The sequence below is a fragment of the Urocampus carinirostris genome, chromosome 1 (genome assembly GCF_059441175.1).
Source record: "Urocampus carinirostris isolate Australia breed hairy pipefish chromosome 1, RoL_Ucar_1.0, whole genome shotgun sequence".
NCBI lineage: Eukaryota > Metazoa > Chordata > Actinopteri > Syngnathiformes > Syngnathidae > Urocampus > Urocampus carinirostris.
Window position 1 is genome coordinate 71,088,775 of NC_142349.1, and position 25,175 is coordinate 71,113,949.

Genomic DNA, 25,175 nt, shown 5'->3' on the forward strand with positions numbered 1-25,175 from the left:
AGGTTCGCAGACGGACTGATCACCGGTGACACGAAGACAGGCAGCCAATCAGCGTCCGAAGCAGTTTGGGCCAAAGGAGCAGAGTCAGGTTGAGGTTGACAGGTATACCTTAGTCACTTCTTGATCATATTAAAACGCTTCTACTGTGTGTTCTTCAATGCAAGGATTACTATAAAGCACAGGTGTCAAACAGGCGGCCCGCGGGCCAGATCAGGCCCGCTAAGGGATTGAATCCGGCCCGCGAGACAACACTCAGAGAAGCGCAAGAGAAAAACAAGCTGCAGGTTGAAATATGTCAACTTGACGTTGCCAAAGCCAGGTGCCTCTCACAAAGACACTGTACTTGTATTTATTTCTCTCTTTCATCCATCCATCCATCGTCTTCCGCTTATCCGAGGTCGGGTCGCGGGGGCAGCAGCGTTAAAAGGGAAGCCCAGACGTCCCTATCCCCAGCCACCTCCTCCAGCTCATCCGACGGGACCCCGAGGCGTTCCCAAGCCAGCCGAGAGACATAGTCTCTCCAACGTGTCCTGGGCCGCCCCCTGGGCCACTTGCCGGTGGGACATGCCCGGAACACCTCCCGAGGGAGGCGTCCAGGAGGCATCCTTATTAGATGCCCGAGCCACCTCAACTGGCTCCTCTCAACGCGGAGGAGCAGTGGCTCTACACCGAGTCCCTCCCGGATGACTGAGCTTCTCACCTTATCTCTAAGGGAGAACCCAGCCACCCTGCGGAGGAAACTCATTTCAGCCACTTGTATCCGGGATCGAGTTCTTTCGGTCATGACCCAAAGTTCATGACCATAGGTGAGGGTAGGAACGTAGATCGACCGGTAGATCGAGAGCTTTGCCTTTCGGCTCAGCTCCCTCTTCACCACGACGGACCGGTACAGGGTCCGAATGACGGCAGACGCTGCACCGACCCGTCTGTCGATCTCCCGTTCCATCCTACCCTCACTCGTGAACAAGACCCCAAGATACTTGAACTCCTCCACTTGGGGCAAGACCTCCTCCCCGACCCGGAGGGAGCATACCACCCTTTTCTGACTGAGAACCATGGCCTCGGACTTGGAGGTGCTGATCCCCATCCTGGCCGCTTCACACTCGGCTGCGAATCGCTCCAGCGAGAGCTGAAGATCACGGCCTGAGGAAGCCAACAGCACCACGTCATCTGCAAAAAGCAGTGACGCAATGCTGAGGCCCCCAAACCGGACTCCATCCCCGCCAAGGCTGCGCCTAGAAATTCTGTCCATAAAAGTTATGAACATAATCGGTGACAAAGGGCAGCCCTGGCGGAGCCCAACCCTCACCGGGAACGAATCCGACTTAGTGCCGGCAATGCGGACCAGACTCTGGCACCGGGCATACAGGGACCGCACAGCCCGGATAAGACTGTGCGGTACCCCATACTCCCGAAGCACCCCCCACAGGGCCTCCCGAGGAACACGGTCGAATGCCTTCTCCAAGTCCACAAAACACATGTAGACCGGACAGGCAAACTCCCATGCACCCTCAAAGACCCTGAAGAGTGTATAGAGCTGGTCCAGTGTTCCACGGCCAGGACGAAAACCACACTGTTCCTCCTGAATCCGAGATTCGACTTCCTGGCGGACCCTCCTCTCCAGTACCCCTGAATAGACCTTACCAGGGAGGCTGAGAAGTGTGATTCCCCTGTAGTTGGAACACACTCTCCGGTCCCCCTTCTTAAAGACGGGAACCACCACCCCAGTCTGCCAGTCCAGAGGCACTGTCCCCGATGTCCACGCGATGTTGCAGAGGCGCGTCAACCATGACACGCCCACAACATCCAGAGCCTTAATGAAGCCCGGGCGGATCTCATCGACCCCCGGGGCCCTGCCACCGAGGAGTTTTTTGACAACCTCGGTGACTTCAACCCCAGTGATACGAGAGCCCAACCCAGAGTCCTCAGGCTCTGCTTCCCCAAAGGAAGACGTGCCGGTGGGATTGAGGAGGTCTTCGAAGTACTCCGCCCACCGATTCACAACGTCCTGGGTCGAGGTCAGCCTCTCGCTCTCATTTCCACCCCATTTCTCCCACTCTGTCTCTGTCTTTCACTCTCTGTGTCTCTCTTTTTCTCTTCCTTTGTTGTTTTTTGTCTCTTTCTCTCTCAGTGTCTTTTTAACTTCTTTTGCTCTAACTTCCTTTTTTCCTTTTCTCTCTTTTCTTTCTCTCTTTCGACCCTTCACGCTTTCTTTTCTCTCCTTTGGTCTTTCTATCTCTCTTTGGATTTATTTCTTCTTCTCCCTCCCTGTCCCCCCCTGTCACGACTTCTCTTTTTATCTCTTTTGCTTCTCACGCTCCCTCCCTCTCTCTCTTTTTCTTCTTTATCCCACCCTCTCTCCTTTTCCCTTCCTCTTTCTCTTTTTTCTTTATCTCTCTTTTCCTTTCTCTTTAATCTACTAGTCCGGCCCCCGACAGAATGTTTGTTCTATCGTGTGGCCCCCGAGTTAAAATGAGTTTGACACCCCTTCTATAAAGGAATCAAAAGGAGAGACTCTCAAGTAATTGTTCCACAATTTTTATTGAGCAAAAGAAAAAAACTTCACACGCCATCAAGCCAAAATATCTCCTGATACATATATTAGAAAGTAATTGCCATCTACTAGCATTTCATTATTGCGCTTGTCACTATACGTCATAGGCATAGATAGGTACTATACGTAGTACACAAATACTTTTCGCACCAAGTTGAGTAATTGTTTTGAGGATTTCGCCAAGCACTTTTGTGTGCACACTGGGAAATCCAATAAGAATAAAGCCGTATTTATTTGAAGGAGGCGCGGACTGGGCGTCCCTTCAAAGGCTGAGGAGGTCGGTAGTTGTCCGCCATGCAGCACTCGTCCTCTCCTTTTCCAGTGAAGAGAAGACTGCGGAAGATTGCCATCTATGGGTGAAGGAGAGAGATACCGTATTTATTCGTGTACGAAAAAAAACCCTCAAAATATGGGTGCGCGTTATACACAAGATTTACGGTAGAACAGTACCGTATTTCTGCAATTCACAAAGCATTTGATGCAATGGGAATCGAACACGGGTCGCGGCGGTGAGAGCGCAGAATGCTAACCAATAGATACATGATCATTCGTGCTCTAGATCAGTGTTTCTCAACGGGTGGGTCTGGGTCGCGGACCTGTTTTCAGTGAGTCGCGGGCCTTTGCCTTGGGAAAATAATAATAAGAAAAAAAAACGGAGGGTCACTCACACTCCTTAACAGTAGATGGCCCGTCTCGATTTCTTCTTCTTCTTCGGTCAATTGGCATGATCGAGGGACCACATCTCATTTTATTGTGAATATCATAAGTTCACTACTATCATGGTTGCCATGGCGCCCAATTGGCCGTGCCTGTGTGTGTCACGGTTGCCATGGTGCCCAATTGGCCCCGCCCATGTGGTGCCAGGTGCGGCTTGTTGAGGGATTGGCTTTATGTCTATTTAAGCTCAGCGCTCTCTTGCTTTTTTGTCAGCCCGTCAACGAACTTCTGCCCCACAAGACGTGGGTTCTGAGACTTGGTCCTGTTTTCCTGTTGGATTTTCCTGTCCGGTATTGTTCCCGTTTATTTTGTCCTGTTTAATTTCGGTCTCCAGTTTTGCTTGTGTCTATTTTTGTCCTGTTTGTTATTTTCTCCTGTTTTCGTTCCCGTCTAGTTTCGCCTGTTAATTTTCGATACCCTGATTCGTTATCCATCCCGTCTGTCCCTTCCTGTCCGGTATCGACCCCACCTGTCCGATATCAACTCAGGCAGTTGGAATCGGTCTCATCGGTCTCTGGTTTCCTGTCCTTCCACGCCAGACCGGCTGCCTAACGTGCATGACTCCCCATTTCCCGTTAAATAAAGGCTTGTATGAGAACGTCACGCGATTGGGTCCTGTTTCTGTTCTGGTTCTGACAACTACAGAATATAATGTTGTATGAACCATCCCACTAAAGTAATAGAAAAAAAAGTAAAATAGTTCATTTTGGATCTGGAGATTAACACTGAAGCTAAGCAAAGTGAGCAGAGGAAAAACTTAACGGTTCATTTTTCTAGCTGCACGCAACATTTCAGGAGCTGCTGGCATCCTTTGGGGCAGTTCATTTCAGTGTTCATGACTCAACCATGAGGAAGAAACTTGCCTGATGACATCCATGACAATGCTCACAGGCAAAAAATGTCAAAAAGCACAGTCAGATTTGGCTAACTCTTACAAAACACACCCATCCATCCATGATCTGCACCGCTTATCCTCAGTAGGGTCGCGGGGGTGCTGGAGCCCATCTCAGCTATCTTCAGGCAGTGGGCAGGGGACACCCTCAACTAGTTGCCAGACAGTCGCAGGGCACACAGGGACAGACAACTCACTAGAGACAATTTTGACCTAATATGCATGTTTTTGGAATGTGGGATGAAACCCATGCAAGCACGGAGAGAACATGCAAACTGCCTTACAAAACACACGTTTTTATAAATTAATGGAAAGTTACTCTTAGAATGTTCGGATCTCTGTGTGAATTGACTGAAACAACCAACCAATTGGCAACAATTGTAATGATTGCGTTATGAATATCTCATCTCATCTCATTAGCCGTACCGCATATCCTCATTAGGGTCGCGGGGGGGCTGGAGCCCATCCCAGCCATCTCCGGGCAGTGGGCAGGGGACACCCTGAACTGGTTGCCAGCCAATCGCAGGGCACACAGGGACAGACAACTCATTCGCTCATTCACACCTAGGGACAATTTGGACCGGACAATTCACCTGAAATGCATGTTTTTGGAATGTGGGAGGAAAACGGAGTGCCCGGAGGAAACCCACGCAAGCACGGGGAGAACATACAAACTCCACACAGGATGTCCGGAGCTGGATTTGAACCCACGACAGGTTCCCATGACATGAACTGTGCTGCACAAGCGCTAACCACTGCGCTGCCGTGCTGCCCGCGTTATGAATATAATGTTATATTTTTGTCTCATCTCATCTCACCTCAGTAGGGTCGCGGGGGTGCTGGAGCCCATCCCAGCCATCATCAAACAGTGGACAGGGGACACCCTGAACTGGTTGCCAGCCAATGGCAGGGCACACAGGGACAGACAACTCGCTCACTCACAACTAGGGACAATTTGGACCGGCCAATCCACCTGAAATGCATGTCTTTGGAATGTGGGAGGAAACCGGAGTGCTCGGAGGAAACCCACGCAAGCACGGGGAGAACATGCAAACTCCGCACAGGAAGTTCGGTAGCTGGAAAAAGTAAATTCCGGACTATAAGTCGCTACTTTTTTCCCAAACTTTCAACCCTGCGGCTTATTCAGTGATGCGGCCAATATATGTCATTTTTCTAACAGCCGCCAGCGGCGCTCGAATTCAAGGCACATGACGCAGCTTACAAGCTAAATGCAATCGAGCAGTCCGATAAAGAAGGAAACAGAGCTACTGCACGCAAGGTAAAATACCTTGCGAGCGTGTTGCTAGCGTGTTTTTGATTAAGGGAGCGTGGGACGACGTATATATGACAAAGTCTCTTACCCATACTGGGCAAGACAACTTTGATGACGCCAATTATAAGGAGGTAGATGAGGACGGTTTACCGTAATTTCTGCAAGAATGGATTGTTTTTTTAACAGATCGATTCAATGTGTTGCAAGCGTGTTCCTAGTAGCGTTTTGCTACCCTTCACAGGCACGGTTTGGGATGAAAGTTATATTATTATTAAAGCTTTGAAAACTCTCTCGGTGTCTGTCTTTCTTCGTAAATATGTGTAACCATGTATAATATGTATTTGCAACTGTATATTTTTGTAATGTATGTATTTGTATTTATTTTGGACACTTATTCTGATAAGTCTTGCACTGACCAATTAAAAAGAAGGGGCGTAACAGACGCGGGGAATGACAGGAAGTGGGGACTGGTAAAGGTGAGTGTTTGTGGACACGGCAGACAATAGTGGATATATATTTTTCCCACCCTTACCTTTGGAAATATACACTTTTTTTCCTTGGATTACTTTTAACGGGACCCGGACTCTGCAGGTCTGCAACCAATGTTAAGTACCGGTATCGTTTTCCGTTATATTGCCAGTTGTGGTTTTTGAACTGTGAATGTATTCAGTTAAAATCGCGGGACTCAAAGTTGGGTTTGGGTTAATTTTATGATTACGTTACATATTTTAACTCGGGCCCATGCGGCTTATATACAGGTGCGGCTTGTGTAAGTACAAAAGCCACTATCCTCTTAAAATAAAATGAGATGATCTGCATTTATATAGCGCTTTTCAAGTCAATGACTTGCCAAAGCGCTTTACAATGTGCTCCACATTTCCCAATAGAGGCCTTGTATTGCAGCCATGTAAGACGCTAACCTGCTTATTGGGGGTATTAGGGGTTCAGTGTCTTACCCAAGGACACTTCGACATGTAACACGGACGAGCCGGGATTGGAACTGGGATCCCTTGATCCCAAGACGAGCGCTCTACCTCCTGAGCTACTGCCGTCCCAAATGTGGTGGGTGCGGCTTATAATCAGGTGCGCTCTATAGTCCGGAATTTACGGTAATTCCCAACAGTCCCTACGACTGTAGTGGTTCAGGGAGCCACCAACCCACCAGTAAACTAAACATATCACTTTCTAGCACAACATAAACTGCAATCAACTAGAAGTACCTGTGCAGGGCTGACACTTATTTGCTCCTTGAGAACAATCCATGTGACACTCTCCAAGAGAGGAGGTGTGGTCAGGGAGCCATCGTATGTCCAATAGTCCAGAGAGGCCGGAAGAAGACTCTCAGGGTCGAAATTAGGAAAGGTAGTTTGTGTTCCCTGAAGAAACCATTACAGGATTACTGTTCCAGTATGGCCTCAAAACAAAAACACATTGAAGAGTGAAGCTTCACCTTTGTCTTAATGGAAGCTAAGGCATCCAACACTTTTTGCAGTCTGGGGTTGGCAGCACCGATCTGTGAAGACAACAATCGTACAGTCCAAGGTTCCTGCGACGAGCAGATAACTGATCATATCTCAGTCATGACGTAGATGACCCACCTTCAGTAAGACCCCGACGACAGCGAGTCCATCAGGTTGGCTGGCTGCTTCTCCAAAGTTGGGGTATTTGGTGTTCCAGTGCACCAGATGAAGCTAAAGAGACTGGAGTTAATGTACCGTAAATTCCGGACTATAAGCCGCTACTTTTTTCCCAAATGTTCTGCCCTGCGGCTTATTCAGTGAAGCGGCCAATTTATGTCATTTTTCTAACGGCCACCAGAGGCGCTGGAGTATAAAAGGTAAGATTATGACCAGTAGAATAAGTGCGCCAAGAAAGACTGTAACCTCTAAATCTATGCATACATTGTCTGTAAAGTAAAGATACATTCCGATAATGAGGAAGGCGCCCTTGATGGCAGTAGTTATGAGAAGAAGTTGAGGACGATCTACCGCGAATTTCACAATTAGCGTGATCCTACTAGCGTGTAAGGCACGGTTTGGGATGAAAGTTATATTATTATTATTAAAGCTTTGAAAACTCTCTCGGTGTACCGTCTTTCTTCGTAAATATGTGTAACCGTGTATAATATGTATTTGCAACTGTATATTTTTGTAATGTATTTATTTTAGAGATTTATTCTGTTATGTGTTCTACGGCGACTCAAAAAGAAGGGGCGGAGCAAACGCGGGCTGATGGGAAGTGGGGTAAAGCTGAGTAACCGGTAGATCTGTCTCTTGTCGCAGTGGACAATAGTGGACATATATTTTTCCCACCCTTAACTTTGGAAATATACATTTTGTTTCCTTGGATTACATTCAACGGGACCCGGACTTTACAAGTCTGCATCATACGTTAATTACGGGTATCATTTTCCGTTCATGATGCCGATTGTGGTTCTAGGATTGTATAGTATCTATTTAGTTACAATTGTGGAATTTACAGCCTAGTCTGGGTTAAACTTGTGATTGTATCGCAAGTTTTAATGTGGGCGCACGCGGCTTGTACACAAGTGCGGCTTGTGTAAGTACAATTTTGGCAAGTCGCTCAAAAGATGGTGGCTGCGGCTTATAATTAGGTGCGCTCTATAGTCAGGATTTTACAGTAAATGTAATGTAAACCTGCATCTATACAGCGCTTTTCAAGTCTCTGAAGACCTCCCAAAGCACTTTACAATGTGCTTCACACTTACCCATTCAAACACACACACTCACACACCAATAGGGAGTCAGCCATGCAAAGCGCCTACCTGCCTATTGGGGGCATTAGGGATTCAGCGTCTTGCCCAAGGACACTTTGATATATACCACGGAGGAGCCGGGAATCGAACCTGCGACCTTTCGATCCCAAGACGAGAGCTCTGCACGTGCAGCTTTGCTACATCGCACTTATTTAGAAACATGAAAAACAGAGTCTGAAATAACTTCGTAACATTTGCTTTATTCCGATTTCGAAATCTTCGTTCGGTTTGGAAATTTTGGAATTTCGGTCCGTTCTGCAATTTGCGTACTCGGCAGCCAATCAGAAGCCCGCATCAAATAACTTTGTGCTTCCGGACACGCATTTGCATATCCTTTTCCAAAGTAGACGCACTGAGAACGCAAGAAAAATTGATAACTGTTTAAGGATTCAAGCCAAAACCTCAGCCCCAGACCAAATATTCAAAAGAAGCTAACAAAATTGATGACGCTACAAAACGTAAACGTACATTAAAAACATCGTGGAAAGAGGAGTTCACGTGGCCTGTAGCAGACGACGCAACGCTATCAGGGGATTGTTCATTACCCACCTGAAACCTTGTTTCATTCCCCTTGGTTCCTTGCTAGTTCGTTGTCATTTGAACAGTCATCTAATGTGACCAATAAAGTCTAGGAATTTCTTGACACAAACCCTGACTGAGGACATTTTCTTAAACACTATCAAATCTTTCACGCATTAGCTCAAATTTCGTTACCAGTACCTCACCTTGTTTGTCGCAGGGGTTACGTTACAAAAACCTAATTTGGCATATATGTGTACATATTAAACCACAATGTCATCGACACACTGTCACGATCCTGCACCCATGTGTTTTTTCGTGGCTCTCTATTGTTCGCCTACCTTTGTTAGTATTCATTCCCCTTGGTTCCTTGCTAGTACCTTATCATTTGAACAGTCATCTAATGTGACCAATAAAGTCTACGAATTTCTTGACACAAACCCTGACTGAGGTTATTTTCTTAAACACTTAGTATTCATTCCCCTTGGTTCCTTGCTAGTTCGTTGTCATTTGAACAGTCATCTAATGTGACCAATAAAGTCTAAGAATTTCTTGACACAAACCCAACCCATGTGTTTTTTTGTGGCTCTCTCTATTGTTCTCCTACCTTTATTAGTATTCATTCCCCTTGGTTCCTTGCTAGTTCGTTGTCATTTGAACAGTCATCTAATGTGACCAATAAAGTCTACGAATTTCTTGACACAAACCCTGACTGAGGTTATTTTCTTAAACACTTAGTATTCGTTCCCCTTGGTTCCTTGCTAGTTCCTTGTCATTTGAACAGTCATCTAATGTGACCAATGAAGTCTAAGAATTTCTTGACACAAACCCTGACTGAGGTCATTTTCTTAAACACTATCAAATCTTTCAGGCATTAGCTCAAATTTAGTTTCCAGTACCTCACCTTGTTTGTCGCAGGGATTACGTTACGAAAACCTAATTTGGCATATATGTGTACATATTAAACCACAATGTCATCGACACACTGTCACGATCCTGCACCCACCAGCTCAGTAGCCTAGATGGTAAGGTGCCCGCTTAGAGACTGGAAGGTCGGTGGTTCGCGCCCCGGCCGAGTCATTCCTAAGACTTAAAAAGTGGTCGGCGGCGCCCTCTGTTGGCTGCGGCTGCATCGGCTCGCTACAACGGGTCAGGTGCAATCGACATTTCGTTCTGTGTACATTGTTACACAGAATGACAATACAAGGAAATTATTATTATTATTATTATTATGTGTTTTTTCGTGGCTCTCTATTGTTCTCCTACCTTTGTTAATATTCATTCCCCTTGGTTCCTTGCTAGTTCGTTGTCATTTGAACAGTCATCTAATGTGACCAATAAAGTCTACGAATTTCTTGACACAAACCCTGACTGAGGTCATTTTCTTAAACACTATCAAATCTTTCAGGCATTAGCTCAAATTTCGTTTCCAGTACCTCACACGGGAACTTGATGCCATTGATGGTGTGCTCGGAACCTCTTTCATCACTTGCACCCCAGTGGAAGTGAAACTGCTTCAGACGGTATGTTCCAGAAATGGGACCCCCAGTAAGGGCTGTAATAAGAAAAACATTAGATTGTATTAATTGAATCCAACTCCTAACAGGTCTGCGTTCCAAACTGCACTTTATTCGGTCACGTTGAGATTTCATCCTTTGTCATGTCCTGCACGGTTGTCATGGCGCCCAGCTGGCCCCGCCCCTTGACACCGGCTGAGACGCATTGAACTGATTGCTTAAACACTGCCCGTTGCTTTTATTTCCTAATTAAAGTGACGGATCGTCTACGCATATGAGTTCCGACTTCCTGCTTCCTGGTTTGTTTCCTGACATCCTTAGCCTGATTAATTCTAAGTAAGTAAATACTCACTTGATGGTTTCACAACAATCATCATACCTGTCAAACCTGTATGTTTTTGCCCGACAAAGTACGTTTGTTATGCATTTTAAGACGTGTACCACGTACGAGAAAATCTGTACGGAAAAACCCTTTGTCAATGATGGGTACCATCCGGTATACACCGACTATTAGGGTTGGGTTACTTTAACTTGATTACTTTCAATTAATTTTGGATTACTCCAATAGTAATTAAAGTAATCAAGTTAAAGTAACCCTACCTAACCCTGCCGACTATCACCAAACGGCAAATCAATCAAGTCAAACGAGTTCGCCGCGGAAGCCTCTATCTCGGTATCGTTTTTTTTCCCGTTGCAAACGAAGCGATCGGTTTGATGCTACTGTGCGCATGCGTCTGTCCCCTCGGATTTCATGTGGTAGTTATGTAGTGAAAGGAAGTCCGTCTCTTTTTAGAGAACCGGCTTTTTCGGCTCAACTCATTAAAGAGAGCCGGCTCTCAAACGGCTCACTTGCTTTGATGCATTATATTACGAATTATTTTGAAGTATAAAGAAGTTAAGAAAAAAAGGAAGTATAAAAGCAAAAAATGATAAAAGACAGGTTTGTGGTTATCCCCTTAATCAGTATATTACCAACAATAATTAAATGCAGAAAATGAATTCATAATTTGAATAAGAAAATGTACTATTCTACTTAATTATAATTGCATGTATTTTTTCCTTCTACAGTGAACGTTCAAGCGACTTCATTTTTGAACTTTTTTTATAATAAAACTCATTCATGTCGAGCAACTCAGGATCTCACAACAAAATGTTAATTAACAATATATATGATATAAAGCACAGGTGTCAAACAGGCGGCCCGCGGGCCAAATCAGGCCCGCTGAGGGATTGAATCCGGCCCGCGAGACAACACCCAGAGAAGCGCAAGAGAAAAACAAGCTGCAGGTTGAAATATGTATATAAGCCAGGTGCCTCTCACAAAGACACTGTACTTATATTTCTCTCTCTCTCTCTCTCTCTCTCTCTCTCTCTCTCTCTCTCTCTCTCTCTCTCTCTCTTTCTTTTCCACCCCTTTCTCCCACTCTGTCTCTCTGTGTCTCTCTTTTTCTCTTCCTTTGTTGCTCATTGTCTCTTTCTCTCTCTGTGTCTTTTAACGTCTTTTGCTCTAACTTCCTTTTCTCCTTTTCTCTTTCTCTCTCCATACCTTTTGCACTTTCCTTTCTCTTTTCTCTCCTTCCGTCTTTCTATTTCTCTTTGGATTTCTTTCTTCCTCTCCCTTTCTTTTCCCCCTCTCACCACTTTTTATCTTTTGTTTCTCATGCTCTTTCCCTCTCTCTCTTTCTCTTTCTTTGTCCCGCCCTCTCTCCTTTTCCCTCCCTCTTTCTCATATTTCTTTATCTCTTTTTCTTTCTCTTTAATCTACTCGTCCGGCCCCCGACAGAATGTTTGTTCTATCGTGTGGCCCCCCGAGTTCAAATGAGTTTGACACCCCTGATATAAAGAAACACATGTACAATATAACATGTTAAACGACATCAATAAACATGTTAAAAAAAAAACATGGTGTAAGATTATTTTGTATTTTATAAGGGAAAATACAACAGGGCAGCACGGCGGAGCAGTGGTTAGCGCTTGTGCGGCACAGTTCATGTCATGGGAACCTGTCGTGGGTTCAAATCCAGCTCCAGACTTCCTGTGCGGAGTTTGTATGTTCTCCGGTTTCCTCCCATGTTCCAAAAACATGCATTTCAGGTGAATTGGCCGGTCCAAATTGTCCCTAGGTGTGAATGAGCGATTGAGTTGTCTGTCCCCGTGTGCCCTGCGATTGGCTGGCAACCAGTTCAGGGTGTCCCCTGCCCACTGCCCGGAGATGGCTGGGATGGGCTCCAGCCCCCCCGCGACCCTAATGAGGATAAGCGGTACGGCTAATGAGAGAAAATACAACAGTTTGTAAGGGCACGGGGCCCCGGACCTTGACAGGTTTGTGATTAGCATCTTCCATGCTAATGCGAATACATCCGACTAACAAGTTAGTGACGCAAAAGAGCCGTGACATCATCAGATATTGTTATCTGCTGCACTGCACACAGCAGGGTGGAGACATCAACACAGCCAGCAGATAAAGGCTTTGAGGAATATTTGCGGTACAGTAACCAGTCTAAAAATATGAGAAGATGGAGGGTTGCTAAATCAAGTTGTGGGTGAAAACTGAAAGAACATTTTCTTTCAATATTTGGACCTTTCAGAACACAGGTGTCAAACTCACGGCCCGGGAAATCCTTTTATATACATCTAAAACGTTCTCTCGGGGGGCCGGACAAGTAGATTGGAGGGAAAGAAATAAGAGAGGGAGAGAAAAAGAAAGAGGGTGGGACAAAGAAAGAGAGAGAGAGAGAGAGAGAGAGAGAGAGACACAGAAAGAGAGAACGTGAGAAACAAAACAGATACAAAGAGAAATAGTGAGAGAGGGGAAGAGAAAGACAGAAAGATATCCAAAGAAAAATAGAGAGAGCAAAAGAAGGTATAAAGACACAGTGAGAGAAAGAGACAAAGAGGAGAGAGAGAGAGAGAGAGAGAGAGGCAGAGAGAGAGAGAGAGAGAGAGAGAGAGAGAAAAGAGAAAGTGAGAGACAGAAAGAGAGAACATAAGAAACAAAACAGATACAAAGAGAAATAGTGAGAGAGGGGAAGAGAAAGAGAGAAAGTTATCCAAAGAAAAATAGAAAGAGAGAAAAGAGAAAAGGGGAGAAAGAGAGGAGCGTAAAGCAAGATAGAGAGAAAAAAAAAGAGAGAGCAAAAGAAGGTAAAAAGACACAGTGAGAGAAAGAGACAAAGAGGAGAGAGAGAGAGAGAGAGAGAGAGAGAGACAAAGAGGAGAGAGAGAGAGAGACAGAAAGAGACAAAGAGGAGAGAGAGAGAAAGCGAGAGACAGAAAGAGAGAACGTGAGAAACAAAACAGTTCTTTTTTTCTGGCTTTTTTCTAAATTTTTCCTTGTTTTTTTCTCTTCCTTTTGTTTCTTTTTTTTCTCAGCTTTTCACTCCTTTTTCATTTTGGTATTTTTTCTTTTTTGTTCTATTTCCCCCTTTCTTTTAAGTCATTTTGTGCATCATTTGACATAATATTTGGTCATGTTGGGATGAAAGAAGCAAAAACAACCCGAAGAGCCGATTAGGACCCCAAAGAGCCGGTTCATTTTAGTGAGCCGAGCCGAAAAAGCCGGTTCCCCGACAAACTCTACTAACTTTACTCAACTTCGTTCTACCTCGACTCGACTTCAAAATACCGCATTTAGGACACAACGTCGGGGGAACCCGTGTATTTTGACCTTCATGCACCGTAACTTTGACTTAAGTCGCTTCTTAATTCATAATTTTGAGCCCTGATTTTTGTGCGCTGGCTAGATTTTCTTGTGCGCTGAGAATGTGCGAGCAGTAATTACTAATTAATTACTCACTGGAAGAATCATTATCATCCGCGTAGTCAACCTGGAAGGAATGCCCGTTGTTGAGGATGCCCATGGAGTTAGATGGGTCATATTTAATTTTCAGGGCCTTTAGAGAGGACGAAAACTGGGCTTCCTGTGGGACGATATCGATCGGAGACTGCCTCGGCCCATTGGCAATCGGGAAACCTTCTTCCCACTTGTCAGGACCTGTGAAACAGTTAGAATGACGATTTGAATTGTCTTTATTGTCAAGGGGCTGTAGTGAATTCATAATCCCAAAGGTGAGAACCACCAGGAAAAGTATGTCTGTGTGTGGAGTCAAATTTTGGAATTCATTCATTGATTCGATGTAAATCTGCATTTCTATAGCGCTTTTCAAGTCAATGAAGACCTCCCAAAAGGCTTTACAATGTGTTTCACACTTACCCATTCAAATGTGTTCTACGACGACTCAAAAAGAAGGGGCGGAGCAAACGCGGGCTGATGGGAAGTGGGGTAAAGCTGAGTTACCGGTAGATCTGTCTCTTGTCGCAGCGGACAATAGTGGATATATATTTTTCCCACCCTTAACTTTGGAAATATACATTTTGTTTCCTTGGATTACATTCAACGGGACCCGGACTTTACAAGTCTGCATCATACGTTAATTACGGGTATCATTTTCCGTTCATGATGCCGATTGTGGTTCTAGGATTGTATAGTATCTATTTAGTTACAATTGTGGAATTTACAGCCTAGTCTGGGTTAAACTTGTGATTGTAAGCTTTAATGTGGGCGCGGCTTGTACACAAGTGCGGCTTGTGTAAGTACAATTTTGGCAAGTCGCTCAAAAGATGGTGGCTGCGGCTTATAATTAGGTGCGCTCTATAGTCAGGATTTTACAGTAAATGTAATGTAAACCTGCATCTATACAGCGCTTTTCAAGTCTCTGAAGACCTCCCAAAGCACTTTACAATGTGCTTCACACTTACCCATTCAAACACACACACTCACACACCAATAGGGAGTCAGCCATGCGCTTACTTGCCTATTGGGGGCATTAGGGATTCAGCGTCTTGCCCAAGGACACTTTGACATATACCACGGAGGAGCCGGGAATCGAACCTGCTACCTTTTGATCCCAAGACGAGCGCTCTGCACGTGCAGCTTTGCTACATCGCACTTTTTTAGAAACATGAAAAACAGAGTCTGAAATAACTTCGTAACATTTGCTTTATTCCGATTTCGAAATCTTCGTTCGGTTTGGAAATATTGGAATTTCGGTTCGTTCTGCAATTTGCATACTCGGCAGCCAATCAGAAGCCTGCATCGTATAACTTCCTGCTTCCGGACTTTCCCGAGTGTTATAAGGTCACATATCCTTTTCCAAAGTAGACGCACTGAGAACAATGGATAACTGTTTAGGATTCAAGGATTCAAGCCAAAACCTCAGCCCCAGAATAAATATTCAAAAGAAGCTAACAAAATTGATGACGCTACAAAACGTAAACGTACATTAAAAGCATCGTGGAAAGAGGAGTTCACGTGGCTTGTAGCAGACGACGCAACGCTATCAGGGGATTGTTCATTACCCACCTGAAACCTTGTTTGTCGCGGGGGTTACGTTACAAAAACCTAATTTGGCACATATGTGTACGTATTAAACCACAATGTTATTGACACACTGTACCCATGTTGTTTTTTGTGTCTCTCTCTATTGTTCTCCTACCTTTATTAGTATTCATTCCCCTTGGTTCCTTGCTAGTTCCTTGTCTACTTTGTCACATTCCAAGCATCCTCAGCTAAATGTCACTAAATATTTTTAGTCCAAACAAATATAAATCATATTAATGTGTTCATATTTTTAAGAATTTCAAACGCTTCCTCTGAAAAGTCTTAAGTCTAATTCCTGATAGTGAAATGGTCACAATGACAAGGTTCAGTCATATTTAAAAAAAAAATTCAAAATAAGAATGGAAATAGGAGATCCAAGTGCTTCAATATAAATTGTCTCGATAGTAACCAAGTAAGTAAGTCAATTAAGTAAATAAACAATCATCAATGACAGTATTAATCATAATACAATAATGAATAATTGAATAAAAACTTTATTTCGAACATTAAAATAAAAACAGAAAACAATAACTCAACAACAAAATAATGTTACATAACTTGTCCGAAAATGGGTAGTAAGAAGTAGATACCCCTTCATCTTCCCTATTAAACACACCAATGATAATAACAACAATAGTAATAATATTAATAATAACAGTTATTATATAACAATAGCAACAATAACAACACAGTTAACCATAGTTGTAAACGCAGTATTTCCAATATTTAGGATCATCCATACGCCATTTTCTTCATTTCTGTATTCTGCCAGTAATGTTTTTTTGTATTTAAATTTGAACACGTGAATAGTTGGACATTGTTTGATCTCGTCTTGTAAATTGTTCCAAAGTTTGACTCCACACACAGACACGCACATACTTTTCCTGGTGGTTCTCACCTTTGGGATTTTGAATTTACGACAGCCCCTCAAGTTAAAATTTCCCTCTTACCGAATGTATAATTTTTGGCAGTTGTGAAGTGAAAAATTTTACTAAATCATTCAATTTTAATAATTTGGACTGCAGGAATAAAATATGAGTATGATCTCGATATCCTACCCTGTGTATGGTTTTAATTAGGGGCTGTAGTGAACTTTTGTAATGATTGCCCCTGACTTCTGCACAATATGTTAAATATGGCAGAACTAGAGAACAATATAATAAACACAATGCATTATAGTTTAAAATGAATTTGGCTTTATTCATTATTCAAATGCTTTTAGAGACTTTAGTTTGTATGTTCCTGATGTGTGTTTTCCAGCTTAATTTATTGTCTATGACGACCCCTAAAAACTTAATTTCTGATACATTTTTACTTCTAAATCTTGATTTGCCTTGCGATTACCAAAGAATATTACGTTGGTTTTATTTAAATTTAAATATCATTTCTTTATATCCATCCATATTTTTAGGTTCATTTATTCACAATTAATGTAGTTTACCAAATCAATATAGTTATCATTTGAATAGAAAATGTTAGTGTCGTCTGCAAATATTACTATTTTCAATAGTTTTGAAACATTAAAGATATCGTTAATATGTAGATGAAATAACTTTGGACCCAGGATAGAACCCTGTGGTACTCCACAGCAGATTTGTATGTGTCTGATGTGTGTTTTCCAGCTTAATTTATTGTCTATGACGACCCCCAAAAACTTAATTTCTGATACAGCGTCTATTGCAGCACCATCGATTTTTACTTCTAAAACTTGATTTGCCTTACGATTACCAAAGAATATTACTTTGGTTTTATTTATTATGATTTAAAGATAATTGATTTATATCCATCCATACTTTTAGGTTAATTAATTCACAATGAATGCAGATTACTTAATCAATATAGTTATCATTTGAATAGAAAATGTTATAATACAGATATGTGTGTGTATATATATATATATATATATATATATATATATATATATATATATATATATATATATATATATATATAATAATAATAATAATAATAATAATTTCCTTGTATTGTCATACTGTGTAACAATGTACACAGAACGAAAATGCACCTGACCCGTTGTAGCGAGCCGATGCAGCCGCAGCCAACAGAGGGCGCCGCCGACCACTTTTTAAGTCTTAGGAATGACTCGGCCGGGGCGCGAACCACCGGCAGCACGGCGGGGCAGTGGTTAGCGCTTGTGCGGCACAGTTCATGTCATGGGTTCAAATCCAGCTCCAGACTTCCTGTGCGGAGTTTGTATGTTCTCCCCGTGCTTGCGTGGGCTCCGGTTTCCTCCCACATTCCAAAAACATGCATGTCAGGTGAATTGGCCGGTCCAAATTGTCCCTAGGTGTGAATGAGCGAATGAGTTGTCTGTCCCTGTGTGCCCTGCGATTGGCTGGCAACCAGTTCAGGGTGTCCCCTGCCCACTGCCCGGAGATGGCTGGGATGGGCTCCAGCCGCCCCCCGCCCCCCCGCGACCCTAATGAGGATAAGCGGTACGACTAATGAGATGAGATGAGATGTTATAATACATATATAGGGTTGAACTCACCTATACTTGGTCAAATATCGAGAAACATATACGTTTTCCCTGTATTTTGTACAATATTCGTAGATAAAACATTAAAAACCTTTATAAAATTCACTGCTATGTATCATAAGGACCATTAAATTTTCTGCAAGAGGGAAAAGAACCAAAAAAGACGCTTAAATAATTGTTTTTGTCTATTTTTTTTTAGATAAATAATCTGTTTTTATTTTGCATGGTCTGTCTTGCTGTGAGTAAATAGCATTGTGTTTGTAAGGTTTATTATGGTTTCATCAGAAGAATTGCAATAATTAATAAGGCGAGTAGTTGGTTGAGGTAAATAGATATGCAGTAATAACACAAAATACATTGAGTACTCGAACTCACCGTTACTCGGTCCGTATCCCCATTTATGAGACATGTCTGTTCCTCAGCAGTACCTGCAAAAAAGACGCAATCAATCGAAGTAGGTTATTCAAATGAGGCTGCAGAGTGGTAGAACCAAGTTTTATAGAGGCTCCCCGGGTACTCACCCTGGTGGGTTTGGCTTCTTTCTGCAGCTGCGCCCCCATTCTGCAACTGCAAAGGAGGATGGTTCGATTGCTGTTCTAAATATTCCGTCCCGCTTGGTTTTGTTTATTCCCGAGATAGAAACTCGCAATTCAATGCTTCAAACTGCATCATTTAGTGGACATACTTCGAGGTTTTCATACTCTTATAATAAGCTACAGACTCGTTTTGCAGGGACATTCCCCCCCCCCACCACCTGAGAGGGATCCAGCGGATTTCTTTGCAATATCCTGAATTCGAATTATTCTTTGAAAGTCTGCAAGCGTTTGCAAACCCAATCGTCATTTGTTTGCGTGACGGTAGAAAAAAAAACCTCTTACCTGATTGGTTATAAAGCTTTATTACTAGTTTACAGGTGGCTGTCATGTGGTGACGTCATTCGTTTAGTTTAAGAATCTAAAACCACAGTCTTTTATTTGTATATACGTAACTGCCTTTTTTTTTTTTAAATAAAAATAAAAATTGTATTGTATCGAATCAAATCAATGATATGGTGGAATTGTGAATGTGTTTAATTGCTGTTAAAACTGTCAATACAATGGTTCAAACCAAAAATCAAATCTAATTTACAGTGGGACCTCGCTACTTCGCGGTTCGACGTTCGCAGCTTCAGAGCTTCGCGGTCTGTAATGGTTTAAAAAAAAAAAAAAATGTTTTTTTGTTTTGTTTTTTTGGGAGGGGGCGTCGCAGATTTTCATCTTCATTTCCTATCTATCTATCTATCTATCTATCTATCTATCTATCTATCTATCTATCTATCTATCTATCTATCTATCTATCTATCTATATATCTATCTATCTATCTATCTATCTATCTATCTATCTATTTATCTATCTATCTATCTATCTATCTTTTTATCTATCCATCTATCTTTTTATCTATCCATCTTTTTATCTATCTATCTATCTATCTATCTATCTATCTATCTATCTATCTATCTATCTATCTATCTAACCAATCTATCTTTTTATTTATCCATCTTTTTATCTATCTATCTATCTATCTATCTATCTATCTATCTATCTATCTATCTATCTATCTATCTATCTATCTATCTATCTATCTATCTATCTATCTATCTATCTATCTATCTATCTATCTATCTATCTATCTAACCAATCTATCTTTTTATTTATCCATCTTTTTATCTATCTATCTATCTATCTATCTATCTATCTATCTATCTATCTATCTATCTATCTATCTATCTATCCATCTTTTTATCTAACCAATCCATCTTTTTATCTATCCATCTTTTTATCTATCTATCTATCTATCTATCTATCTATCTATCTATCTATCTATCTATCTATCTATCTATCTATCTATCTATCTATCTATCTATCTATCTATCTATCTATCTATCTATCTATCTATCTATCTATCTATCTATCTATCTATCTATCTATCTATCTATCTATCTATCTATCTATCTATCCATTCATCTTTGTATCCATCCATTTTCCCCCCTCGGCCTACGACCCTAGCACGGCACGCCGTTCTCGTTTCCGGGCGCGCCATTTCGGTGCTACACCGTCCCCCCCCTAACCCCACAGGTCCCCCTAGCTACCCCTTTCCCCCGCGGCCGCCCGTCCGTCAGCCGGGGCCATCGAGGGCCGTGTAGCGCCAGCCTCCGCGCCGAGCGCCCGACCCGCTCGGCTTGTCGCGGTGTCGTGCGTATCGCGCCCGAAAGTACCCGCGCCGCGGGTTAGGGGCTCGCTCGCGGTTAGCGACCGAACGGCACCCGCGGTGCGGCATAAGTAAAAACCCTGTCGTGAATTTGTCTCCGATCGTCCCGGGCGGACGTAAAATCGCCCGGCTGTACAACTCTTAGCGGTGGATCACTCGGCTCGTGCGTCGATGAAGAACGCAGCTAGCTGCGAGAACTAATGTGATTTGCAGCTGCGATTGGCTGGCAACCAGTTCAGGGTGTCCCCTGCCCACTGCCCGGAGATGGCTGCTTTTTTGAAGGTGCGCCGCTACTTCGCGGATTTTCACTTATCGCGGGTGGTTTTGGTCCCCATTAACCGCGATAACCGAGGTCTTACTGTATTTGTAGTTCTGTATAAAACATTTAGTGTACAAAAAGACTGTAAACCCCCCAAAACAACGCATACTCATGCACACACAATGGTTAAAATACAAGAATAATAAAATAAGTAGTGATAGAGATGAAAATATGGTTATGGCAAGGCACAGACTAATCATGTGAGGAAAGGGACCAAACTGATAGGGACGGCAGCCGATGGCCTCTCGATTTTCTGCCCCCAAATGAGGAAACATTGAAATATAAAAATAGAAAATAAAAAAAACCTGCAGAACAAACCATAAAAATGGGAAGTAAATGTAGATACAGTAAAAGATTAGAATTTAAACAGATCAACAATCAAAATGATCAATTAAAAGCCATATTAAAAAAAGTGGGTCTTGAACCTCCTCTTAAAAATAGAAATGGTACCTGCAGACCTGATGTCCCCTGGCAGATGCTTCCATAGATGGGGACCAAAGTAGCTAAATACTGCTTCACTATTGATTTTGGTCCTCACCTTGTGAACAGTCAACAAACTGCTCCTTGAAGACATCAGAGGGCTGTTATGATAGTAGCAAATCTGACGGATAGAATGGCCCTAAACAAGTAAAAGCATCTTAAAATTGATCCTGAAACGCACAGGGATCCAACGCAGTGATTTTAAAACTGTTGTAATGTGATCCCTTCCTCGGGTCCCCAGAATCACCCGTGCTGCTGAGGTCTGCAACAGTTGCAAGCTAGCAATTCTCTTTTTAGGGAAGACCAGAGAGCAGGGCATTACAACAATCCAAACAAGAATTTATAAAAGCGTGCATCAGTACCTCCGTGTTTACCTGAGAGACAAATTGGCGGACTCTGGCTATATTCTTGAGAATATCGAAAAAACTAATTTGTTGTTTTTGATATGAGGAATAAAATTGAGCTCAAAGTCGAAAATAACGCCCACGTTTTTAAAATGATCTCAAGGTCTAAAATCTTGTAGTTTTGGTAAAAGTTTCTCTCTGTTGTCTGTACTTGTCTGTCTCTGTGTGCCCTGCGACTGGCTGGCAACGGGTTCAGGGTGTCCCCTGCCCAAAGATAGCTGGGATTTGCTCCGGCACACCCACGACCCTTCTGAGGATAAGCGGTATATATATATCTATATATAGATATATATAGATATATATATGGATCTTTTGTAGCGAGTGATGGTGGTGTAAGGGACGGAAAAACTCATCGGTAGCCGGGACTGTTAGAGCAAGGCGTGGTCGCGGTCGAAAACGAGTCGTAAGCCAGAATGGGAGAGTAGACGTAGTCGGGGACAAAAAAGGTCGTAAGCCGGGACGGGACAGCGGACGTGGTCAGGATCAAAACAGGTCGTAGCCGGCAGGTGAGAGTCAGGGTCGAAAAAAGGCTTGTCTAGTGTACACTGAGGTCCGCAGACGATCTGACAACAGGGGACTGGGTTCAAATAGTAAGCCGGGATGGGAGAACAGACGTGGTAAGGAGCAAAACAGGTCGTAGTCGGAGACAGAAGGGGGCAGAAACGGGACAGGTGGAAGTCAGGGTCGAAAAAGGCTTGCCTAGTATTCACTGAGGTTCGCGGTCTAAGTAGGAAAGGCTATTTTAAGACAAGGTCAGGGCAGACCATTTTTCTCTTCCTCTTTAAACACCATGCGATGGATTCACTCCAATCAACTACGAAATCGAAGCCCGATTTGAAGGACTTGGAATGAATCGCTGTCAAATCTCAGTTCTCTTAGTTTGATTAAGTTGCGGTTGTACTGAAAACCAGTCAAAATGGTTTTTGTCAGGACCAGAAGGGAAACAGAACCCACTTGGGTTTCGTGTCTCACTGGTTTTATTTGAAGAAGGGAGAGGGTTGCGCCCACGATCCGGGGATTGCTGGACGCGGGAAGCAGGTCGCTCTGAACGCGGAAGTGGATCAGACAGTTGGGTCAGGAACAGAAAAAACAGTCAGTAGCAGGGACAGGAGAGCAAAAACGTGATCGGGGTCAGAAGCGAGTCGTAGGCCAGAACGGTAGAGTAAAAGTGGTCAAGATCAAAAACGGGTCGAAGCCGGGGGACAAACAGGTGGGAGTCAGGGTCGAAAAAAGGCTTGCATAGTACACACTGAGGTTTGCAGACGGACCGACAACAGGGGACAGACAGGACTGGGATCAAATAGTGACAGGGAGCCAATCAGAACCCGCGGCGGTTGGCGCCAAATGAGCGGGCACAGGTGATTTCCATCAGTAATCATGACAGAGAACCTATAAATCGACAGGTATGTTATAAGTGTGTCAAAAATATATGCATTGAAAGAAACATAAACATAAAAAAAATGTCTGTTCGGCTGTTAAAATCAAAATTAAACACAAATCTCCGAATTTGAAGTTCCTCTCTTACTCAGCTTGTTGCTTTATTTTCCCAGTTACACAACAACTCTAATATGTTTTTGCTTTACATAATCTCAATCTGAAACATCAATATTTGTTTTTTCCATCCTCCCATTCAAACTGCTTCCACCCATTAATGGTTTTTGTCATGCTCTATTTCAAATGTCAACCAAATAGAGTATTCACACAGGGAGGAGTGCCGCCATCTTTTATAATGACACTCCCAGGTTAAATCCATTTGCTGACACTCCCAGGTGAAATCCAATGGACTGAGGTCGAACAAATGCTTCTTTATTTCTCAGGTCAATTGGATGTCACGTCCTTTGATTCCTCACCAAATGATATATGATGCACAATGATGTATAAACAAACACTGGAAGCGGGCGGATCGGGCAAAGTATCAATATTATGTTTTTAACTATTATTATCACGATTGTTATCATTGTTATTATTACTGGTGTCTGAGTTATATTGAGTGATAAGCTGCATGAAAGAGGTAATAGCGGCGTTATAAGTCTTCAGTACCGTCCGTAATCATGGAAAATGAGAACTCTCTACCAAAGAAGACCGACCAACTGGCTGTGCTGGTGAAAAACATCAAAGCGTCCAGGGAGTGCAGTTTGCTGTGTTTTACGGAAACGTGGCTCACGTCTAGCATCCCGAACACTGATGTGGAGCTACCCGGGATCAGCGCTGTTAGGACAGACAGAGACACAAAAGCCTGCGAGAAGCGGAAAGGGAGGCGGACTCGCTATCCACGTGAACACGAGGTGGTGTAACCCTGGGCACAAAGATTTCCATCTGCTGCAGTGACGTCGAACTTTTGGACTAGCGTGACGTCATCCAGTCCACTGTTGCTAAACTACAACACAGCACCCCGAGGCCATCCTGTTAATCTGTTAATAAACAACAAAAGGATACTGCTGGAAGTGTGAATTTCCCGACGGAGATGAATAAAGTATCTATCTATCTATCTATCTATCTATCTATCTATCTATCTATCTATCTATCTATCTATCTATCTATCTATCTATCTATCTATCTATCTATCTCTCCCTCCACCCATTCATCTATCTATCTATCTATCTATCTATCTATCTATCTATCTATCTATCTATCTATCTATCTATCTATCTATCTATCTATCTATCTATCTATCTATCTATCTATCTATCTATCTATCTATCTATCTCTCCCTCCACCCATTCATCTATCTATCTATCTATCTATCTATCTATCTATCTATCTATCTATCTATCTATCTATCTATCTATCTATCTCTCCCTCCACCCATTCATCTATCTATCTATCTATCTATCTATCTATCTATCTATCTATCTATCTATCTATCTATCTATCTATCTATCTATCTATCTATGTTGGTTTTACATATTTTATGCAAGTGGTCCCCAAACTACAGCCCAGAGAGCATTTTGACGTCCATCCATCCATCTATCTATCTATCTATCTATCTATCTATCTATCTATCTATCTATCTATCTATCTATCTATCTATCTATCTATCTATCTATCTATCTATCTATGTTGGTTTTACATATTTTATGCCAGTGGTCCCCAAACTACAGCCCCGAGAGCATTTTGACGTCCATCCATCTATCTATCTATCTATCTCTCCCTCCACCCATTCATCCATCTATCCATCTATCTCTCCCTCCACCCATCTATCTATCTATCTATCTATCTATCTATCTATCTATCTATCTATCTATCTATCTATCTATCTATCTATCTATCTATCTATCTATCTATCTATCTCTCCCTCCACCCATTCATCTATCTATCTATCTATCTATCTATCTATCTATCTATCTATCTATCTATCTATCTATCTATCTATCTATCTATCTATCTATCTATCTATCTATCTATCTCTCCCTCCACCCATTCATCTATCTATCTATCTATCTATCTATCTATCTATCTCTCCCTCCACCCATTCATCTATCTATCTATCTATCTATCTATCTATCTATCTATCTATCTATCTATCTATCTATGTTGGTTTTACATATTTTATGCAAGTGGTCCCCAAACTACAGCCCAGAGAGCATTTTGACGTC

General features: G+C 42.7%; 1 protein-coding gene and 1 pseudogene across 2 annotated transcripts; one reads left to right on the forward strand and one right to left on the reverse strand.

Moving 5' to 3' along the window:
* Window positions 1-2,522: 2,522 nt before the first annotated feature.
* On the reverse strand, window positions 2,523-18,928 carry cahz (carbonic anhydrase). 2 transcript variants are annotated; one of them, XM_088350164.1, is made up of 8 exons: window positions 18,650-18,928; window positions 18,504-18,556; window positions 14,045-14,242; window positions 10,168-10,286; window positions 7,035-7,127; window positions 6,887-6,949; window positions 6,657-6,812; window positions 2,523-2,904 (listed from the first exon to the last, which is right to left on the reverse strand). In XM_088350164.1, exons 2-8 carry the CDS (start codon window positions 18,535-18,537, stop codon window positions 2,785-2,787), a joined length of 783 nt encoding a protein of 260 aa, XP_088206290.1. In that variant the 5' UTR covers window positions 18,538-18,556; window positions 18,650-18,928; the 3' UTR covers window positions 2,523-2,784. The 2 variants fall into 2 exon arrangements, with proteins under 2 accessions (XP_088206290.1, XP_088206283.1); XM_088350157.1 differs by lacking the exon at window positions 18,650-18,928 and having other exon boundaries at window positions 18,504-18,642.
* A 1,584-nt stretch (window positions 18,929-20,512) lies between these two features.
* Window positions 20,513-20,662, forward strand: LOC148376718 (5.8S ribosomal RNA; annotated as a pseudogene).
* Window positions 20,663-25,175: the final 4,513 nt, after the last annotated feature.

Bases quoted from the DNA above. Each gene is read 5' to 3' on its own strand.
- cahz (XM_088350164.1), bottom strand. From the start codon at position 18,537: ATGTCTCATAAATGGGGATACGGACCGAGTAACG. The intron at 14,243-18,503 runs GTGAGTTCGAGT...ACTGTTTCACAG, and splicing joins GGGATACGGACCGAGTAACG to GTCCTGACAAGTGGGAAGAA. The intron at 7,128-10,167 runs GTACTGGAAACG...CAGTCTCTTTAG, and splicing joins GCATCAAGTTCCCGTGTGAG to CTTCATCTGGTGCACTGGAA.